The sequence below is a fragment of the Ascaphus truei genome, chromosome 1 (genome assembly GCF_040206685.1).
Source record: "Ascaphus truei isolate aAscTru1 chromosome 1, aAscTru1.hap1, whole genome shotgun sequence".
In the NCBI taxonomy this organism is placed as follows: domain Eukaryota; kingdom Metazoa; phylum Chordata; class Amphibia; order Anura; family Ascaphidae; genus Ascaphus; species Ascaphus truei.
Window position 1 is genome coordinate 337,630,250 of NC_134483.1, and position 23,823 is coordinate 337,654,072.

Below are 23,823 nucleotides of genomic sequence, written 5' to 3' on the forward strand. Positions count from 1 at the left end.
CCTATTAGATGTGAAAATGCTACCAACCATTCTGTGCCAAACGTAAATGGTACAGAAAAGTGAATGCCACGTGTCACCGTAGTGTGACACTGATTAGTGTTGTATATACTGTATGTGCACCAATTTATTTTTGGCATTTATTTGGCAACTTAGCAGTATACTGCCTATCCAGTATTGGGATATATATGTTATGCTTACACTACTAGTCAATTCAATTTGACTAAAGGGAGATATAGGGAATATTCCCATACTCGTAAATAAGGTCATATAACGCTATCAGTTTATAGGTTTTAATCATAGTTTTTTGTTTCTACTTTAATAAATATTATTTCAATTAGTGCAGATGGATTTCCATCTTTTTCCAGTATACTATTACCTTTCTGGTGCTATGGAGGTGAAGTGCATTTAAATATAGGGATCTTTTTCTTTAGTTTTAATCTTTAATTGATAACCTAGTAGTAATAAGCATACAAAACCAAGAATAGATTATGAATCCGTTGTTAGCAGATACAGGGCCTCATGCAGAGAGCATAGAATTTTAAAAATGGCGAATTTCATAAAAAGTAGCTTTTTTGGAGAGTTTTATTCTCCATATGCAGAAAAGTGCGAATTCTGCTATGTTTAACATGGATGCGTGTGGCGAGTTTAAATTGGCGAGATGCGCGCTTCAGAAACGTGTAAAAACAAATTTGCGCCTTTTTTTTCCCCTTTACTATAGGCGGCGAGCGCCATCTTGCCATATTTTCGTGGCGCGGCAAAAATGCGAGAATCGCGCCTTTTTTTGGCGCGAACAGCCGCTACTTGCCGTTCGCACCTCTCTGCATTCGGAGAGTTTTAAAAATGGCGCGATTGAGGTTCTCGCCAGCCGCGAGGCGAGTTTTAAACATAGAAATAAAAAAATGGCGCGTTTTTCGCAACTCGCCATTTTATGCCGTTTTCTGAGGGAAATTGAACAAAAAATGGCGAGTTTTGAAATAACGATGCTCTCTGCATGAGGCCCACAGCATGTAATTGTGGTTAGCAGGTGTCTATATTTACAAACGCTGTCTAGAAAACCTGGATGGCTGGTAACGTGAAATCATACTCTGTACCACTTCAATATAATGCTGTAATTACTGAACATATGTATGTTTATTTTTAGCGTGGTCACGAGCAAGATTTGCTTCGGGCTTTTTATTTTTTCTGCACTCGAGAAAATCGAGTTAAATACTTTCTATTCATTATTGATGTTAGCTGCAAAAAAAATTGTTCAAATATTTATCCAATCTGTTAATGATACCCAATACTTGTTTTAAAGCAAAACATATATATATCTTCTACTGTGTTTTTTGATTAATTGAGTAGAACTAAGTGATACAGTTACCCCACACTTTTTCATAAGACTAATTCTTCTGTGAGTTTTTATCTGATGTTCCTATAATTTCCAGTGTAAATGATCCTTTGCTCCTGACTTTACCTCTTTCTAAAAGCCGCTCGCTGCTGATGGAAGATACAGTAATTGACTTCATGCTGTTATAATTACCTATAACTTTGCTGTTCTTGGTATAATATCAACAATTTCCCAGAAATCCCTTTGGCTCATCTAGTAGTAGAGCGGTTTATGCATTCTGTAACTCTTTTTAACGCCATCCTTTTTCATTGGCCCACAGATTTTGTGGAGGACTAATTGAAGACATCAAGAGAAAAGCACCCTTTTTTGCCAGTGACTTTTATGACGCTATAAGTATCCAGTCTCTTTCTGCCATGCTCTTCATTTACCTGGCAACAGTAACAAACGCTATCACCTTTGGGGGTCTTCTGGGAGATGCCACAGAGAACATGCAGGTTAGTGCTGGACTCATGCGATCCATGCGTTTGATGTCAACAATGTGCAGACAGTGAGATAATGGTTGGTTACAAATTAGGTGTTTACTTAATTTTTTTTTCTTTTGTTATGTTTATTGATATTTTTATCAATGTTTTTAGTTATTTTTTTTGCCCTTGTTGTATTACCTTTACGTGGTGAGAAGCTGATCATATAAATTGTTATAACTCATTTAGTGTAAGGTTAAATTAGATGTATCTAAACATTAGCTAGCCTCTCAACTTCTTGAAGTAGTAACAGATTTATTCAACACCTGTACCTTGTGATAAAGCCAGTCTTTCAATAAAAAAATAAATACATCAGGGAGGCCTTTATCCTGCAGTGGATCGACAAGGAAGATGAAGAAGATGATATTGATACATCTAATAAGTGGGAAGATTTGAGATGTGCGATTTTTTTTTTACACGAGTTTGCAAATTTAAACCACGTTAATTTCCGGGGACCCCCTGCTTCTCGAGATAGTCCCCATCCATTGGGGGTGCCGGTAGCAGCTCTGGCTTGGCTGTTTGGGGCTAACAGAGTGTGTCTTAAATGTCCTGGTAACGTGGACCAATAGGAAGCCGCAACGTCGCCCCTTTGCTGCTTCCCATTTTCCCGTCTGACCGTGACCTTTAAACCTGCGCAGGAAATACCGGCGCCCCCTACGGAGGTAAGTATCTCGAGAAGCAAGGGGTCTCCGGAGCTGAACGTAATGCTCAGGGAACCCCCTGCTTCTCACATATTAAAAGAAAAACGCCCTTCTGCTTTAACAGCCATAAAGGTAGATATTTCTGTATGTCTATTTTCTCTTCCCTCTACATATTGTTTTCATGACTTTAATAAAGAAAGCTCGGCATACTGTATTAACCTTTATATAAGGTATCATCGCACCTCTTGACTGTAGTAATCTGTTGCCTATTTATTTGGAGATGAATGTGCCTTTGTGCCTATTAATACTCTCATGGGAATTACACTGTAATTGAACCTAAAATGATGGATGCTTAATCTGAAACCTACTATTATTCAAATAATATCATGCTGGCATTCAGTTACTTAATCCTTCACATGCAAGTAATATTAGATTTTGAATACATTATATATATATATATTTTTCATATTGATTTAATCAAATTTAATTAAAAATGCAGATTTATAATTTGTGTATTTTCAGTCCAAACCTATCCCCTAAACAGACATTCTGTGGTTTCAACAAATTAACCCTGTTGTAGCTGGAAAGGACATGGTGTATTGTAGAAAAATGTGTTGTTCGGACAATCCATCACAATAGTTATTAAATAGTTATTAAAATGGAAGGATATTACAGAGAAAAACGAAAGTCGGTTAGGGTTTTCTATTCAACATTAGCATGCTTCCACAAAACTATAGATTATGATACATTTTGATGGACCAAGGGAGGAAACTATAGCTTACAGGGATTTTGAAACCTCAAGTGTACTGTGAAGATGAAACTTGTGTTCACTTAAAGCTGCAGTTCAGTCTTTTTTTTTTTTTTTTACATTTATTTTTTTTACTTCAATAGTTTCATGTGTGCAATCTCTAATTACCTAAAGAACTGTATAGCTGCAGGTCAATTCGTTCTCCATGTATTGATAGGTCGAAATTTGGTGACATATTAAAAGCTGGGATTTGTTTATAATCTGCTTGTCTGTCAGTGGAAGCTCATGAATATTCATGAGCACTCCTGCACTGACATGTGCTAGAGGGAGGGCAGGGCTGACATAGGGGTGTGCCAGGGCTTGTGACAGGACATGAAGGGGCAGTGCCTTAGCAAATGGCTGTTAAAATAGAATATAAGAAAATTGGTCTTTCAAAGTTTTTTTTTTAAAAAACAGAAAATGCTAAAAGTATTTTTTCTTACTACAGAACTGATTTATTAAAAAAAAAAACACACATGCAGGATATTGACTGAACTGCAGCTTTAAAGAAGAAACCTGTGAGGTTTTGAAAGTTCTGTACACTATAGTTTTGTCTATGGTTCCTCAAAAGGTATCATAACCTGCACCAAATCTACGTATAGGTGTAAACCCGTCTACTGTAGATTCTTTATGAAAACTGAAGCTTATTATTTGAGGTGCAGCTCCCCAAAGGAGCGCATGCATTAGGAGTAGAAATACCAACTACTTCCAGGAGCCTGCAGTGAAACGCCTAATCGTTTTTTAGTAGCTATGCATTCCACCATGATGGTAAAGTCTTTAGTAGGGGGTGCTCATCTCCAGTCCTCAAGACCCTCCCCCACCCTCCCCCCACCATCCCCTATCCGGTCAGGTTTTCAGGATATCCCAGCTTCAGCACAGGTGGTTCATTCTGATAACCGGACCTCGTGGGGGAAGGGGGGATTGGGGGGGAGGTGGGTCTTGAGGACTACTTTTGAGGAGTAGAGCACCCCTGGTCTATAGTATAGTCTATAATGGGGGACATATCTACAATTTAATTTTGACTTGTCAACAATGTAATTAAACATAAACATTATTTGACTTACTCATACCACACTGGGTCTACAACGGGATAATGTCACTTTAAAAACCTTGCCGTATAAACAACAGGTTTTAGCCCCATACCTAAACATGGCGTTTCTCCCACCCAGACCTTGGCACAGGCCCGGTTGGGAATATTGCGGGGCTCGGTACATGGACATGTGTGGCCTCTTACCTTTTCCTTCGCCATCACCTCCTGCAGAGTTCCTCATCATGGCACTGCGATGTCAAATGATGTTGCGTTGCCATAACAACGGGACATCATGTGACTCCATGCGGCTCCACGTTGTCATGGCAACGTGGCGTCATAGGGCATCCCGTTGTCATGGCAACACAACCCTATTTGACGTTGCGGCGCCATGATGAGAGACTGAAGGAAGAGATGGTGAAGGAGAAGGTAAGAGAGCTACAGAAGCCCCGCACTCTCCCCCGAAAATCGGTTTAATTGTTGTGGGGGAGAGCACGGGGCCTCTGTAACTGCGGGGCCTCAGACGTCCTTGGTGTGATGTGACGTTTTAGGCAAGATATTTTTCAAATGTGATGTAGTGTTTTCAGAAGTTCACACTTTTTTTAAAATTTAGGATAATAATTTGCTTATTACTGCTCTTCGTTCTTATTTCATGGTTTATGCACATTTCCATTCAGGAGAACACATTTCAAGTCATGTAGAGTAAATATATTTTAGTCAGACGGAGGACCAGTATTTTGTTCCCCAAGCCCAGTGTAATCACTTTTCATTTTTTTCAATTTTTATTTACACATTTTCCACTTTAAAGAAAAGGGGCATTTATTTTAGAAATAATCTCTATCTTTCTGTTTTATAGTGTAAAGATAATATACTCTTTGACAAAGGGCTTCTGCCCGAAACGCGTCCGAGTTTTTTTTTTTTTTTTTTTTTTAATCTGTGTGTCCCCCACGTTCTTACCATGGATTAAAGATTATTTTTTAACATTAATTTTGCTGGTGTCTAGCCCCACTCTTTCACAGCTGTGCTCCACATCGTTCCTTTGTATCACTCTCTAAAGATAGTATACATACATCTTTCAGAAATTAGGTCCAAATATCAGTGCACTAAATATATAGCAAATTCAGAATGTTTTAAAGAATAGGCACTTTGGACAATTGTATTAGTTTATATTCATATAGGTTTATATTTATGGGCCATACTACAAAAAATAATGAAAGTACAATAATACAGCATGCAAACGGGATTCTCCTTTCTGGAGATTAATTAAATCCAATATTAGATATAAACCTTTAGTGATTATTGTAGAAGTACTTTGAACTCTTTTAGCGTTTTATGTTCCTGCACTATTCATTTACACAATATGTTGAGTAGACAGGTTAGGTAGCAGATAAAAAAGGTTCAAGAAACTGTTGTGTGTAACTGATAACTGTAGGATCTATTTATAGTTACAATTTTAGCTTTTTGGCTCACCCTTGCATCTCCTCAGGATGAAATCTTTATCACAAATTATGATGTAATATGTGCAAACTTTTCACTGAAGTTTGCAAACAATGCAAAATTAGTTTTTATAAAGTTCACCAAACCAATTTCAAACCCTAAAATATAGCTTCTGTTGGCTATTCCTCTACAGAAAAGGCCATATTTTGGGTCTAAATATTATTGGAATATAGACTGTCGAAATTTGCTTAATCTTTCTCATTTTGTCCCAAACTTTTTGGGGGGCTATAAAGTTCTATTAAACGTTTGAAATGTTGAAGAAAACATTGTCGACCCGAATTTTGACAAGTTTATACCTCTCTTATTGTGATGATACATCGTAAATCTTAAATGTAAATTCCTGTTCGTTTTTCATAGGGTGTCTTGGAGAGCTTCCTGGGCACAGCAGTCTCAGGTGCTGTTTTCTGCCTTTTTGCTGGTCAACCACTTACAATTCTGAGCAGCACTGGTCCAGTCCTGGTTTTCGAGAGGCTCTTGTTTAATTTCAGCAAGTACGTAATAGCGACACTTTATTGATGTTTCATTCTTGTGAAGTAAAATGTTATACTACTTTGAATGAAACTTTAAATTAGAAGTAGACAGAAGTAAATTGAAAAAAAAAAAACATATTCACTGCACCATTCTAAATATAGTAATTTAATGATTACTTGATGGCAATCTTAAAATGGTCAAATTCAATTTGAATCCTGCTTAGTTTGATTATCTGCTCTTTTCTCATTTCCCAGAGATAATAGCTTTGATTATTTGGAGTTCCGTCTATGGATTGGCCTGTGGTCAGCCTTCCTATGCCTCATTCTGGTTGCCACTGACGCCAGCTCCCTGGTCAAGTACTTCACCCGCTTCACAGAAGAAGGTTTCTCTTCTCTTATTAGCTTCATCTTCATCTACGATGCTTTTAAGAAGATGATCAGTTTGGCGGATTATTACCCAATCAATTCCCATTTCAAAGTCGGTTATGTCACTCAATTCGGCTGCACATGCTTTCCACCTGACCCAGGTAAGGATTAAACGTTTGATTAACAAAATGATTTCCTGTCACTACAGTATGTGTTTCTATTAATGGGCCTGTAACTTTTGCAGCACGCCTCCCCTTTCACCCAACAAAATATATACTGGTACAGTAGCATTAATTTCATGTTGATGTAATATAAATGTACATATACTCATTTGTGTGAATCATAGGCCAATAAATTGAATTCAGTAACCTTTAAACATTCGTCAACTTTTGAACCAGCTGATAGACCAGCTAAGAAATCTTTGAGCACCAGAAGACACCTTGCAACCCATTCAAGTGAAGTCAAGATGTCTTCCGACACGGAAAGATGTTGTAAATATTCAGTTTTAGGCTACTCCAGCACTACATACATAAGAAACAGAAACAAGTAATAGCAGTACTCCACCACATATCAGGTACATACCCTCATATAAGAGAATGAACAATGTTGTTTTGGGATGGATGTGATCTTTTCTCAAGCCAGGACTAGTTAACAGCCCGATTTATTGTGTGGTGCTCCTCTATGTATAGCGTACAGGGTGGTGGTCTTGATGGGTGTTCGTGAGACTATGTCGTCTTTATTTCTTGATGCAATGCCACAGTAGAGGATCCTGGAGTTTCTCTTTCTTATATATGTAGTACTGGAGTAACCCAAATAGAATATTGCAAGACTTTCTGCGGGTGCTGGGAGTGATACGCTATTCCCGGGAATTGTGTCCTTTCCCCACTTTTTTTACTTGCAGAATTATTTATGTTTTCTCTTTTTGAGTGTTGTCTGATAATTATTTATTTACATGAGTGCCTTAAGGCAGGGGTGCGCACACTTTTCAGTCTGCGCCGCCCCGCCTGCTCTCCCCCCCTGCTCGCACCCTCCTCCTTACCTTGTCTCCAACATCAAAGTGCAGGTCCATTCAGCCTTCGCCCGCACGGAGATGTGCGCGTCCGTGACGTCACCCACGTGAAGCGGGTGCGTTTTGCAGACATCATAGACGCGCCGTCGGGGGTCGTGTCTAGGGGCGTGCCAGTGACATCACGGAGCTGGTTCGCCCTCATTGGGTGAACCGCTCACGTGACCTGCCGGTCGCGCCGAGAAATCAGTTTCAACTGATTCCTAGCGCAACGCACGACCGTCCCCCCCCCCCCCCTTGCTGCCACGCGCGCCCGCTCTTTCTATGGGTGCGATCAATGCAAGGCAATGTGAACGTGCCGCCACGCGGTCTGCGGCAGCATGGACTTGGCCAAATGACGCAGTGAGGTCACATGACCCCGCGGTGTCATTCGACACCGTGTTGCCATGGCGACACGTCGCCAAAGACAAGATAAGGAACGTTGCAGAGGCCTTACGCAACCCAGAGCGCGGGACCTCTGTATCTGCCGCGCCCCCCATGAAAATCTTACCCTGCCCCCCCCACCTCCCCTGTTTGCGCACCCCTGCCTTAGGGTATAGCACCACTTAGTTAAAATAGCACACCATGTTCAGATTTGTAGGATGCATCAAAGTATTGGGGTTTATTTTACTTGGAAGAAGCAGTAAATCTCCATTTGAATGTATACATATGTATGCAAACATATGCTCAAGAAACAAAAGGTATATCAAAGACATAGCAAACAGAGCTGCGCTTTTACTGCATTTGATAATAAACGTGATGTACACATAGAATATAATATATAATATAGATGTAATATAGTTAGACTATTTCTCAAACTTTTGAACCAGGAAAAGCTAATTTAGGTGGAAGTCATTTCCCTATTACGAAAACATTCTGCATTTCCTCTTCTAGGCAGTGAGCACCATATGACTAATACACTACAGTTTCTGTTCTGTCACCAATCATAATGTCGCAAGGGCCCTGGAATGTATTGAAACAAGATTGGAGGGGGGTTATTGATTTAACTGCGATAGTGCTGATCGGGGCACAATCGCACAAAACTCCCATTGAGCCGATTGGCACTATTGCAGTTTAAGTAATAATCCCCCATTCCCCCCATCTCCTCTAACCCCCAACCCCCTCCAGACCCAAAACTATTTATTCCAGTAGACACCTGAAAAGCAGTAGGGATATTTTGTGGTGGACAACGAATGTTTTTAACATTGATTTGTAAAATATTTTACCTGCAGAAAATTGCATGAGGAAATACAGTATCCAGCGGTATCTCTCAATGTATTACTTCCTGGTAAAACATTGTATAAATAAATGAGGGAAGAACAATATAGAGAACGTTTGCCTTTGTGTTGTTATCCTGAGGGCACACTGTTAACTTTCTTACACTCTCAGTGCTTAATTATGAAAGCATTATAATAGAAAAAGATGGCTTTCTATATAGTGAGAATAGAGGACACGCTTCAACAGGGAACTGCTTTTTGTACAATTTGAACAAAAATACGTTTTGTTTCACATGACCTGGTTTACATTGCACAGCATTGTCCACCTGATAATGTTCACTTTTCCCAGTAAACCGCTCCATTACAAGTACTGTATCATTTTTTGCTTTTGCTGTACATTTGCATTGCACCGAGCCCACAAAACAAACAGTTACTTACAACTTTCTTTTGCTTTGTTGCAGCTAATAGTTCTCTGTTTAATGAGACCACAGCATTTCCACTGGATTTCATGACCAATGCCACTGAGGAGATGGTAAGTCCTATATTGTACATAATGTGGCATATAATTGTGGCCCACATTTACTAAGCGGTGTTATGCCATAGAACACCTTTCACTTCCAAAAGGTATTTTTATGCCTTAGTATTCATTAGGCTTCTGAATTGACAAAAGTCATGACCCTAAGATATATATATATATATATATATATATATATATATATATATATATATATATATATATATATATCAATAATTAATTTGGCATTAGTTATATTCGTAGTATATATCCTAAGTGTCTTATCTTACACTGTTTGCAATTATACATTTTTGTACAGTGGACACATAATTCCTTTCAATACATCTGGAATAAATGTATTCATGTACATTTCTCTTTGTGTATGCAATTTTAAAGATATTAGCAGAGCATTGGTCTGAACCACAGTAAACTTGACTTAAATGAACAAGTGTTTGGTATTTGCATGCCATTATATTGGGATTTTGAATAGATGACAAAGTAAAACATGGTTATTCAATGTTCTTTTTAATACAAAAGGCAGAATAAGCAGTGACTTCCTCTGAAACCTTGCTAAATGTACCACTTGACTTCTGGAGCAATGGAAAGTTTTCTGTTTTCTTCTCCCGCAGTATCACAACGGCTCTATAATTTGGTCATCTCTTTCAAAGAAGGATTGTTTGAAATACGGGGGTTACCTTGTTGGCAATAACTGCAAATATATTCCTGACATCACGCTAATGTCCTTTATCCTGTTCTTTGGCACCTATACATGTTCAACGGCCCTGAAGAAGTTCAAAGCCAGTCGCTATTTCCCAACCACCGTAAGTACCACATCAGTGAGGGAATTGAGAGAAGTCTCAGATTACATGTAGACGTTCATATTACGGTAGTTTGGTTAATGTAACAATATGTGAATGCTTTTATACCCGACTCTATTTCCAGAATATACGCGTCCACAATCAGTTCTTCCTTAAAATCATATTATGTAAACCTCACTAATAGGGCTTCAAGAGATCATTTGATAAAAGGGATCCTTTGTGAGAGATCTATCGTAGAGCTAATTTTGAGGTTTTTTTCTTCCCCTATTTTGTAGCATTACATTTGATTTAGTAAATCAAATAATTTATAACTTCTACTGGGAGTCTTTAGGGTCTCTTTTGGGAGTAGGAGCCGATATTTCTTTCCTTTTGTACACCTGTAGAAGTCGAAGTGGTATTTTAATTTGCTGTATGCTATACGGTGGAGGGTTTTTGTAATTTTTTTTTTACCCACCATAACTTAAGGAGTGGTTGAAACCTATCCAAGCTTCAAATTGCATAGCCAGTATAACCAGCCTCACACTGATGAGATCCAAAAGGTGGAAATAGCTGTCTGTGATTAGGTTACTGTCTATGCATTGTAATCCAGGCTGTGCTGAAAAGCTGTGTAATGCGGCAGGCATAATCTTATAGGGGTCCTTATTGAAATGGGTTTGATGCAAAAAGTGTCAGTGTGTGTTTATTTGCATGTCATTTCCCAGAATCCCTTGCTGCAGTAGATGCACTGTATACTAAGAGATAATGGTGAAAAGCAGGACTGCAGACCTGTCTGAGACATGTGACAAGTGATATTTCCAGTTGAGGTTGTGCGGAATCTATGGCCAGTTTTGAAAGTCATGTCTATTAAGAGCGATAAAATAAAAACTTCCCTCACATCTGACGTGGAAGAGACTTTTGACTAAGAATTAGCAGGTCTTGCAAATTTAACGAATGTTATGAAATCTTTTAGGGGATCATAGCTAGGGTGACCATATTTGCCCAGGGAAAACCGGGATAAATGTTGAGCATGCGCGGGCGGCAAGCGCAGATAAAAACCGGGACAGTGGCCAAAAATGTTGTGACAAAGGCCTAAAAACCGGGACATCTGGTCATCCTAATCATAGCACTCTTATTTGGTCCACTAAACTTTAAACTACATTACAAACAGATTGCCAAATAAACAAGTAGCGTCAAATTATTTGGAGCTAGTGCCAGGAATAATTGCAGGATTACTCTTCAAAGTAGACATTATTTAGAATAACTTTCCTTCAGATACTGTACAACCTCTTAGAGACCCTTTCGCGCGCACTTTCTGCTAGGGTTGCCAGGTGGCTTCTCCAAAAATACTGGACACAATGGTGAGAGGTGCGACCGAGCGCACACCTCATCTCCTTGGCCCATCCCCATGCTCCTGACACCTCCTACTGATTGCAGCAGCATCCAATCAGGATAGAGGAAGCTGCCCAGCCCCCTAGCAACCGCCCTGCTCGGGGAAATCCCGAGGCCCCCCCAAGTCAGTTAGGCCACTATGTCCAGAGAAGTAATACCAGACACATGCACATCCAGTATTACCTTTCATTTTTTACTGGACAGAATGTTCAAACACAGGACAGTCCAGTTCAATACTGGTCACCTGCCAACCCTACTTACTGCAGCTACCGCAGTATACAAGTTTGCAGTTCTCCATGCTCTGTATATAATACAAAAGGGCACTGAGCAACACTGTCATTTTTCAAAAGAGGAAATGTATGTGTTCATGCGTGGAAATGTTTAACCACTGAAATAAAACCTACTTGGAGACAGATGTCTAGACATTATCTGTAATCAGTTAATTGAAGAACCTTAGAGGATTCAGGTGTAAGATAACCCAGGCTACCAAACTCTTTCCAAGGTGGAGCTTTCATGGACATCAAAGCTTTGACATACAATATGTTTAAGAGTCGACTTCCTGACATTAGTAAAAGTTTAAGTTTTGTTAGTTCGATATAAATTGGTCTCCACTTTCATTGATTTAAAAACAATTTCAAGTAAGAAAGCTGAGCAATGCCTTATCACATAGCTGGCACCTTGTCTGCAGTGCTTTATATCAGTGTTTGTTTTAAAGCTTTGTATAGCAAAATAAAAGGTGCTATGTTTTGCATTTGGTCAGTGTAATCTAATGAGCCTACATTGAATGGGGACTGCTGTTTGCTTTGCTAACCTGTTGTTTCTGTCTCATGTATTTAAGGCAAGAAAGCTGATCAGTGACTTTTCCATTGTCTTGTCCATTCTGATTTTCTGTGGAATAGATGCACTGGTTGGAGTTGACACACCAAAATTGATTGTGCCGAGTGAGTTCAAGGTAAATGCAATCATTTAGTATACTGACTAACGAGGCTTATTATATATTTTCAGGCACATTTAGCTTCTCCAACACAATATCATGGGAAGAAACAAGCAGGGGTTTTGTGAACAGTTTATTGTTATTTTATTGAAATTCTGTTCGTTTTTCACAACTTTCAAATATTTAAAATTTGATGAGGCCTTACAAAATGTGGAGCAATTACACACTCATACTGGCTTTAAATCTTCAATTTTCAAAGACATAGCAAACGGAAACAATTATTGAATGTAAGTACTTTTACTTGCTTTTATCATCTTATTCAATAACTAAAATGTAAAATACTTGCCCAGATTTCATTTGTTTTATACAAAAGAAATAAGTATACGGTATTAAGTATACAGTAAGTAAGTTTTTCTGGGTCTCAGGATTCTCCTCATTGATACACACTACTGACTGCTTATTTGTTTGTGTAGGCCTTTTATCAGAAATACATTTGAAAAAAATTGGTTAGAAGCTGTTAAAAATAAATAAAAATGATGAAGTTTTTTTTAATGCTTACTTAAATTGCCCAAAATGCTGAAGTATTTTTAAATCTTACTTAAATTGCCCAATTTATGTTGTATTAGATTGCTGAGTGTTTTTTATTTTTTATTTTTATTCCTTCTTTAAGCCAACAAGTCCCAATAGAGGCTGGTTTGTCCCACCCTTTGGAGGAAATCCCTGGTGGGTGTATCTTGCCGCAGCTCTCCCTGCTCTTCTCGTGACAATTTTGATCTTCATGGACCAACAGATCACAGGCGTCATCGTCAACAGGAAGGAACACAAACTCAAGGTTGGTCTTGTGTTATTGGTGCCAAAAAGCTTTGCACAAAAACTTTTCTTCACCTCCAGCAACATCACTGTCACAGGCACTAAAAAATTAAACAGTGTGCTACACACACCAAGTTTATTTATTTATGACTGGACAGCAAACAGTTTCCATGCAGGCATACAGCTTTGTGTTACAGCACATTTCAGCGGCAGTTTGCAATTTCATCTCCAGTTTTGCCATTACAATCAAGTGACATTCAAACAGTCTTGAAGAGATGCATTTACATGTTTCCTGCTCATTTCAGAAAATCCTCGTTTTTAAACTCTACGTCAATAATTAATATAAAAAAAAAAAAAAAGCCCGTTGAATTTCTTCATTGCTGCAGAGTTTCATTGTCTCAGAATTGATAGAGTTCTTCGTGTATAATTTATTACTAGAGAATATTACGAAATACTTAAGTAGCCTATTTCAACCTTCTTTGCAAAAAAATTGATACCGAGCGAGGATGCAGCCAGAGCAGAGGTAGAATCTTCCAAGAGAAATGTAGTGCAGGAGGAAAGTAAACAAATTCAGAATACAAGATTATATAAAGAAATAAAGGTTGAATGTGCCATTCATTATGTCGGAAACTGCATGTGTTGTAAGAGAAGAACACTGTGGCGATTGTTCAGATGAAACAAAAGTGGCACTCGGGCATTGTGAGGTCCCAGTGAAGTGTGTGCTCCATGTAGATCACTTTCCTAAACAATTAGTGACCACGGAGCATGAAAAAATGCATGACATAAGAAGTATTTTAGTGCCACGCAGAGGGCATTGTATGCATCATAATTAAGTGTGCTTCTTGTCTTGCCAAAAACATCCATTCAAGGCCCGGAAAGTCTTTTTTTGTTAAACGTTACCCATTGCTTCCTGAACTCTCAGATTTCCACTTAGATTATCCATCTCATTATCCAGTAATTTGACATTAGTGAACATTACTTGAAACAATACGTATGTATTGTAAGACTTGTAATAGCAAAGGCTGTCTGTATGTTTTAAATGGGCATATATGAAGCCTATATATATATATATATATATATATATATATATATATATATATATATATATAGGAAAGAGCATTTTTGAATGTTAGCAAAACATTGTATTGCTGATAGCTAAACCTCCTGCTGCAATGCACTTCCATGCCAATAGTATTGTTTTTATTCTATAGGGATTACATTTATTTTGTTTCTTCTTCTTTAGAAAGGTGCTGGTTATCATCTGGACTTGTTTTGGGTCGCTGTTCTGATGATTGTGTGTTCCTTCATGGCTCTTCCTTGGTATGTGGCTGCTACTGTGATCTCCATTGCACACATTGACAGCTTGAAGATGGAGACGGAAACTTCAGCACCTGGCGAACAACCTAAGTTTTTGGGAGTGAGGTACTATACATTAAACTTTAGCTTTGTATGAAAGTGGGCGGAAATCGAGTTTTATTCACAAAAAAGAATTGGAATATCAGTTGAAAAACCATCATTGCATGTGCCATAATATAATTTTCATCACTACTGGTAATGTTATTATATAGCTGTTGCAGTGGAATCCCAATTTTTCAAATAATTTAAGATCAAATAACAGTACACTCAATAACACACACACACACACACACACACACACACACACACACACACACACACACACTAAGCTGTGCTATATGACACGTTATGGCGCAACATGCCCAATATGTATATGTAGCGGGTTCCACCTATCAGAGAGCTTCTGGCACTGAGCCCTTCTCCATCTATCTATGCTGACAGGGGATTGGCTGGACTTAGAGCTTGATAGGTAGGCCCGAAGCCAGGGACTTAATTTATGTGCTTTCACAGAAATTCATACACTGAGTTGTAGCACTTTTCAGATTACTTTATTCACTTGCCTGCGGCATGGGTATGAAATAAGACTGTAGATCCACACACAATGTGGCCCTCAAGTAAATCTGGGAGTAAGGGAAACTAGGGAACCTGTAAGGGAAACCCCTCACATAAACATTTATAATTGTCTAGCATTTTAGACAGTGGAATGCTAAAATGTAAGCATTTTGATTTGGTTTCAGGGAACAAAGACTCACTGGGATTATGGTATTTATTCTGACCGGTGTGTCTGTCTTCATGGCACCTATCTTAAAGGTAAATATAATATGTGGCATTTGTATTTTTGTTTGTGACTTATTATTCTTGTCTACAAAATTACTGTAATTGTGTTAAAAATTGTGACAAAAACCGAGACAAATGTCACGCATGGGCAGTGCCCATGCCCAACTGCGCATGTGCGAAGAGCAGTTGCTGACCACGCATGCAAGATCGTTACTTGCCAGCTGCTTGTGTGCTTGGCGATCACGCATGCGTGATCGAAGCTTGATGGTCGCTCATGCTCATGAGGGTCCGGCAAACGACAATCGTGCATGCGCGGTCGACATGTCACGCATGAGCATGAGGTGGCCATCACGCAGCACCCCAAAAAAAGGGGAGAGTACCCCCAAAAAGTCAGGACAGAGCCCTAAAAACTGGGACTGGCTAAACTGGTACATATGGTCACTATATGTATTATATATATATATACAGTGGTTGACAAATCACCAAAAAATCTACTCGCCACACAAAAAAATCTACTCGCCACCTAGTACCAAACGTGTGCTGCTTGGGCCAATATTTACTCGCCCGGGGGTTAAATCCACTCGCCCGGGGCGAGCAAATGTATAGGTTTGTCGAACACTGTATATATATATAGAGGTATCAGTACCGTGTTAGCCAAGCCTTCAGACAATATATATATATATTCCCATACATCTGGTGTATGTAGATAATAAATGGACATGCTATTGTGTTTAATCCTCTGTTCAGGCCTGTTATGTAAATCAGTATGAGACTAGCAGTGCTGATACACTGTACACTCATTGTTTACTTTGAAGCCCAGTATTCTGTGCTCTACATATTACAACACTATCACTGAAAAGACGTACAGCCATAACAGTGGTGCTAAATCGTAATGTACGTACCTAATGGTCCGAAGGCAATAAGATGCTTAAGGCCGCGCTTATAGTGCCGGCAATGCGACGTCACCCAAAAACAAATACATTGCCGCCGCTTGCGCTTATAGTGCACGCGACTGAGCGACGTCGCTGTCGCGAAAACCTGAAGCCAGCAAAATTTTATTTTTCAAGGGCCGTCGCATCACGTGACGGCCCTTGAACAAATCAAATTGCCGGAATCCCGCGGCCCGGCGAAACATAACTTTCGCCGGTGGCGACGGGTGACGTCACCCGTCGTGTTGCCGTCGCCAACGACAGTGCTTAGTAAATATGGTCCCCAATCTATACCATTAAACATTCCTTTGCTCAAGATCCTGTATTGTACGTCTTCTGACATAGCCTACGATGATTATCATAGATATTTACTATATATTTCTAGTGTTGTGTCAACTGCTCGTTACACACTGGTGAGCAATCTGTCAAAAATGTATACAAAAAAACCAATATGATAACTTGATAACTGTAATAACAAACCAGAGTGAATTGTTCCCTTGGGACAAGAATGTTCTAAATGCATCGAGAACCAGCAAATTGTTCATAACCCGGAGGGGGAAGGATCCTTTTCTTACCACAACCTCTTGCACCGGTTATGAGGCCATTCTCTTCTTGTGTTGCTGGAGGTGTAGACACACAGACCCCAGTTACCTGCAGCTGCATGACATGGTTTCATAATCATAATAATATGTGTAACGGCAGAACAGATCTTTTTCTACATGAAAAGAATATGCCACAGTGTCTCTACACATACTGCACCGACACACTTTATTCGAGCAAATACCCAGTATGTACCTGGCAGATACCTGGAATGCGCCGCTCCTCACCTCTGACAAGCCCCGTTGCGTTTGCCTTCCCAGCCTGGGTTCATGCCTGGCTGACGGGCGGCTGATCTGTTAAATGATAATGATTAGGATTTAATAGGCTGCAATGCTTTGCGTGTCTACCAGATGGCATAAATTCATGAATTGTAATGCAGTATATATATATATATATATATACTGTGCAGTATTGCAGCCAGCGGGAATAAAATGCTTCAATCCCTGCTTGGAAAATACCTCAATGCACTCGGGCAGAAAACAGTCACAAACCTCAATACACCCGGGTATACCCGAATTCGTGGGACTAGCCGAGCTCGAATAAAGTGTGTCGCCAGTGTATCACCTGTTTAGAAACACTTAGCCCAGGAATGTCCATCTCTTGTCAGCCCGGACTATGTTTTTGTGGTGTCTTGAGTACTACAACTCACAGGAATAAATAGTCAGAGAGTCTTTCTGACAGTTGTAGTTCCTCTGTTGAGACCTAGCAGGAATCAGAGGGCATTAGAGGTGAGCATAGTGTTACAGAAATATATTTTACACTTGAGTTTGGAATTTGTTTAGATCTAGGTAGCTAAGATTTTCCCATGTGATGAAAATGTGAGTGTTTCTATTCCTCCTCAAATCCTATACATTTGATGTGGTTTAGTGAAATTTACCGGCAAAGAGAGGCATTTCTAATTTATTAAGTGTCAAATCTATCTTACCTGCCATAACTGCTTCCCTTCCTCTTGTCAAGGTTATGCCATCAGTTGTACAGCAATGCTGTTTGTGAGACTGACTTTGCTGCAGGCCACTTAACACTGTACTTGCAGAGGAAATACACTATGCCCCTTCAGGTTAAACTATTTTTGGAGTGAAGTTAATAATGCAATATCTTATTTTCTCCACTCCACGTTGTGCATCAAAATATTTACGTTCAATTAGAGATTTTTTTAAATTTATTTCTTGAAGCTATAAAAAAATATGATTAAAAGCCGAACAGAGAATGAAGGAACCCAGGTCAACATATTAAATCAACATATTCTCAGGAGTTTATTATATAGTCGCCGAAAAAGGCTGATCGGCTGCTTCAGTTGATATAGAATAAGCCCCTTAGTAACTATGTAATACGCAGTCATGTAAGTACAGAACAGTTGGGTTTTTTGCTCCCTCTGGATGGCCTTCGGAGTGATATTGAAGTACGAACAACCAATGGAAATATTTAAAAAATAAAATAAATGAATAGGTTGAGGAATAGGTGAGATCATTTTTTTTTAAATGAGTGGGCTACTGTGGTCTTTTGCTAATCTTACAGAACTTTTGTTCACCTATAAAGCCTGTGTACGTATCTGCTTTAATGTGCGTATCTGTTCTCAAGATCACAAATCAGCATTGTCAACACAAATGGATGGAGTACATGGCCCCAGCCTTAGAGACAAATGAAGCAGATGCATTTTGCTTCCCCCATTTCCCTCAGCACTACCGAAGTTAGGCTCTACACAAATGTTTTAGACCAGCGGTGCGCAAACTGGGGGGCGCAAGATTATTCAGGGGGGGGCGCGGCGGTTGCAGCGGCTCCGCGCTCTTCCCCCAAGGCATTTAAATTAATGCCGGGGTATGGCGTGAGGCCTCTGCAACTTCCCTTACCTTCTCTTCGGCAACGCGTCGCCATGGCAACGCGGCGTCAAATAACGTCGCAGGGTCATGTAACGTCACGTCGGAATGGCAACGTGACATCACGTGACCCGCGACATCATTTGACGCCGGAGAGGAGGTAAGGGAGTTGGGGTCGCACGCTGGAAAGATTGTTTTAGACAGAAGAACCTGGGAAATCTTCTTTAACACATTGTTCCTGATTCCTGGTAATGTCCCTAATTAGGTATACGAGATTCACAAATGTAGCCATTTCTGTGGTGAACTCAATGTGACGTGACTGCCACCAAGTGGCGAATTTATGATAAAATAAATATGTACAGTTAGACAGCATGCACCTATAGAAGGAGTGTCCAACTTCAGTCCTCAAGGGCTTCCAGCAGGTCAGGTTTTAAGGATATCACTGCTTCAAAACAGGGGGCTCAAACAGTGGCTTAGTCAACGACTGAGCCACTGATTGAGCCACCTGTGCTGCAACGAGGATATTCTTAAAACCTCGCCTGTGGTGGCTATTGAGGACTGAAGTTGGACACTCCTGACCTATAGTATAGGAGAAACTTCATAATTAACTGATATGAACTACAGTACAAATGCTTATTTTTCAAATATTTTGATCCTATATGATGAGAGATGTATTTTAGGCATATTAACTACATGTCTAAAATGCCTGTTTATCTTCTTATGGTATATTTCAATATACTCTTTCCCGACAAAAGGAAAGTTGCAACATGAAATTAAGTTACCGTTTAAATAATAATCCAATCCTAAACACAACAAATCCCTGACTCAGAAAGATCATGAATTAATTACCAGTACCCGACTCGCATGTTATATACAGCTGTGTAACCACGGTCACAAGGAGTTTGCAAGTGGCTTAATTTACTTGTCGAGCACAGTTATTTCCCCCCTTTAATCGGATATTAGTAGAAATGTTGAATGCAGGAAAACACTAATGAAATACTACATTCATTGGAACTTGCTGACCAATAAATACATTTCAAGTCGTTTTTAATGTTAAAGGACTGCTATTAGTACTACAGTAATTATATTGCAATACTATATGCTCTTGGCAAAAGTGCGCACATGCTGTTAAGCCACAGCTAACTCGGTTTTATTAAAGGATTGCCTTTCATTTCCCTTGTTAATGCTGATATCCTCCATTAGGAAGACATCCGGTAATGTTCTGTTTTGGGGAAATAGGCCATGGATGCAAGACATACGCTGGGATCATCTCAAAACTTTCATAACTGTCTATCTTAGCTCTTATCACAGAAACGTTGGCATTTTTGCTGCCTCCTTTCCTACATCCGGTGTAAGTCTCATAAAGAGCATTGTATATATCCCCTATTTGTTAATGAACTTTTTTCCTTTAGGCTTTCTGATTTAAAGGTGTCTTAGTTTCATAAACTATCATTGGTATGGTAAATAAGGTGTTACTGAGCTGCATGCTTGCTACTAAGTGGGACTGCACTTTTACGTTTATACGTCCTGTTCAATACTGTTGATTTTATGTCTGTGTGTGGAAATGTGAATTTTCATGGGAGCTTCTTAATATTCTGTTTTTCTCCCTTAAACTGATTGATTACAAAAATATCCTGTATACATATACATATATATTTATATTAATGTGTGTGTGCATTCTTTTTGTTCTTGTAGTTCATCCCCATGCCTGTTCTGTATGGAGTCTTCCTGTACATGGGTGTGGCTTCCCTCAATGGAGTGCAGGTACGAAATGGCAACCTTGTTCTAACTACTGGTTTCTAAAAGATCCTTTATTTTGAGCTGGAATACAATAGGCATCATCACCCTTTTTACATTCTCTTTCCTTCTTTCCTTCTTTCTTTCTTTCTTTCTTTCTTTCTTCCTTAACTTCTCATTTCAATCAAACACACAAACTATTAAATCCATTAAATATGTGTATTTAAAGATGGCAAAATATGAAGATACAATACCTGTGCTATCTCCGACCAGACTTGTGGGATTAAAATGTGCGTGGAAGCTGCACACTGCCTTTACTATGTGGCTGTAATTTTACAAATGCATAATCAAGGGCATGCCTATAAAAAACCTGCTGCAGTCACTCCTGACTGATAGTGAGACCAGTGTGCACTCATCTGTTACCAACTCATTTTCCAGGATTCAGACTGTGGCCTAGAATTAATGAGGTGCTCCTAGTTAACGTTATTGATGCCGCATTCATCCTTTCCAAGAACACAATGGGAGCAGGGGTGGATACCAGTAATGTGCCCTCGGATCAAGTTGCTGCGAGGTGAACTGACACCATTTTTTTGAACTCCTGTGGCCCTCAAGACCTTGTGTTGCAGTTACTTCTGCAGTTGACAGGACCAAACCAGCAGTTCATGTTTGAGGGGATAATCCCATACACCTGCACTGTATTCTTTAAGCACTAAAACACTTTTTTTTTTAATCCTTTGCCAGTTGTGTCATGTGGTATATGGTATTTTGCTTGGGGCCCTTGCCCAATATTCTCTGACCCAAGTAATATGTAATAGTAACGTCCACCAATAGCGGTTTGCTTATTGGTGTTTATTCAGAGGGTAATAAGGGTCATTTGGAGGGCAGATAGCATCTGCAGCTCTTATGAGTTCATCAGTATATATTTTTAGGTCTACTCACCTTATGGAGATTATTTTAAAGCCTTCTGGTTCGTGTACAGTAGCCCACCACTTTGGCCTTTAAGTGTGCTATGTAGACCCCCTTTCTATTTTCTTGTTTATCTGCATGTTACTTTTCAGCAGGTTTCCGTAAGATGAACATGTTGCTCTATGAAAGGGGAATGGCTGTTAGTTCAACTGCAGACACACTATAGTCCTTGTTGTCATCCACTGGACTGAATGTAATGTAGCCCCAAAGTCAGATACAACTTTCAGAAACCGCCAAAGGGAGAAAACAAGAAGCTTAGCGGGATACTTGCCCAAATGGACTTTCTGAGACTAATTGGCCATACTTTCACAAAATATTTTGTTTTCAGAAACACTGACTTGATTTTTTAACTTAAGTAATAACCCCCCGAGATCATGACATTACCGCCTTGTCTGCAGGAGTTGAATGCTTTAGGAGTAGCTGAGGCCCTTAACCCCAGGCAGTGCATGAAATGCAACACTATTGGCCTTTATTTACTAAGAAGCCCTCCAGCACAGCTTGTGTCTTGTGGAGTAGTTAATCTTGCATCGCTTCACTTGGTCTGTTAAGGACAATATTTACTGAGCTATGCTTGTAAATATGTGGGGTGCCACTGCTTAGTAAACTTGTCTCCGTGTCTTGTACTGATGGGATCATTACTACTGTATACTAAATAAAGTGGAATTCTTTTTTTATAAACACCTAGAATTACAACAAATCAGAAAGCCTGGTTTACAATCTGACAGTTTTAATTTCTAATATACAGTCAAACTAGATACACACCTTTGGACTGAGATGTACTAACATAGTTTAAAGTATGACGTGTACTAGTTTGCAAATATGATCTCTAACAGGTTGAACCAAATGTATATATGTATATATATACATATGTGTGTATATATACACATTGATAGTGCCAACTATATACTATGCAGTGCTTTACAAGGTTACAAGAACAGCAAGTAAAATACAAACTGAAGTCAAGGAAAGACTGCCCTAAAGAGCTTACAATCTAAGGCTACGCTTATAGTGCCGGCGACGCGACGGGGACGTCAGGCAGCTGTCGCTGGAAAAATCAAATTGAGATGACTTCCGCCTCGCCGTCGCGCATACTATAAGCGCACGCGACGGCGGTAATGCATTTGTTTTGACGCGGCGGCGCTGTCGCCGACTCTATAAGCGCAGCCTAAGTTAGGATAAACAGGGTGACCTTGTACTTGCACACTGTCATGAGAATACAAGCAGAAATCATTTCCTATATTTTAGTTGGGCCGCTAAACATCCTGATTTCAGCTTCTGGTTTGGGATCTCGCTTACCTTTTCACACAAAGGCCAACACATAAAATCCCATGTAAAGAAAGTTGCATCCGTCACAGTGTAATGAACAACCACACTATGAGGCACACAGAGAACTCTTTATTTAACCAGTCATGTGAAACCAGGATAAACTAGAAGGAGAGTTCAACTACACAAAGTACTCATGTTTCCATCCATTGCTCTGGGGAAGATTCCTTGTCTACAATACTCTTTATTCTTCCTTCCCTTTTCTGCAGTTCATGGACCGCCTCAAGCTGCTTTTGATGCCTGCCAAGCATCAGCCAGATTTCATCTACCTACGCCACGTTCCTCTGCGCAGGGTGCATCTCTTCACATTCATTCAAGTGTTGTGTCTGGCACTGCTCTGGGTCCTCAAATCAACAGTGGCTGCTATAATATTCCCAGTCATGGTGAGTTCAGGTGCAAAGTCAGCCCATTCAGATGCATGAAACAGTGGTGCGAATGCTGGTGTTTGTACAGTACAGTACACAGAACCTGAGTTCCTGTGTTCTTTTCTTTCACCCTGTAAATCAACCATATCACCTATATTTATGAAGAAAGAATGATTGATCCTGTTTGATCCATTTTCTATAAGGGTGGATGGCAGTGGAAATATCAGAAGTTATGCGAGACGTTTATTTTATCTCCGATTACTGCCACGGGGTATTGCAGGATTGGTTTAACCCCGTCAGTGCTTGCTCTACTATATGTCGTGAAGTTCTCTGATATTGAAAGGGTTAAAAAAAAGTATAATATTTTACATTAAAAATAGCTCATTTTAACCACTATGCTTTTCCTTTAAAAAATAAAATAAAAGGGTAATTATATTGTGGTTTTGTTGAAGGCAATTTTATATCAAACCTTTTTCATGACTTTTTCAAGGTGCCGTGCATAAACTCTACCCTGCATGCACCAATTTGTGATTTGGGGAGGGTCAATAGGAAAGATTAGGACGGTGTTACCACATGACAGGCCTAACATGGGATGCATCATATACAGCGTC

The 23,823-nt window shown here is 39.5% G+C and overlaps 1 protein-coding gene across 7 annotated transcripts in view; it reads left to right on the plus strand.

Annotated features, from left to right (window-relative positions):
• The window catches only part of SLC4A4 (solute carrier family 4 member 4), a 289,901-nt gene that overhangs the window by 250,092 nt on the left and 15,986 nt on the right, over nt 1-23,823 (plus strand). For all 7 annotated transcript variants that reach the window (XM_075607963.1, XM_075607983.1, XM_075607994.1 and 4 more), the window contains 11 exons: nt 1,650-1,824; nt 6,161-6,294; nt 6,529-6,800; nt 9,363-9,433; nt 10,045-10,236; nt 12,440-12,553; nt 13,206-13,367; nt 14,589-14,767; nt 15,439-15,511; nt 20,517-20,585; nt 23,057-23,230. In XM_075607963.1, coding sequence (XP_075464078.1) covers nt 1,650-1,824; nt 6,161-6,294; nt 6,529-6,800; nt 9,363-9,433; nt 10,045-10,236; nt 12,440-12,553; nt 13,206-13,367; nt 14,589-14,767; nt 15,439-15,511; nt 20,517-20,585; nt 23,057-23,230 — 1,615 coding nt within the window. The remainder of the gene's footprint in view (nt 1-1,649; nt 1,825-6,160; nt 6,295-6,528; nt 6,801-9,362; nt 9,434-10,044; nt 10,237-12,439; nt 12,554-13,205; nt 13,368-14,588; nt 14,768-15,438; nt 15,512-20,516; nt 20,586-23,056; nt 23,231-23,823) is intronic.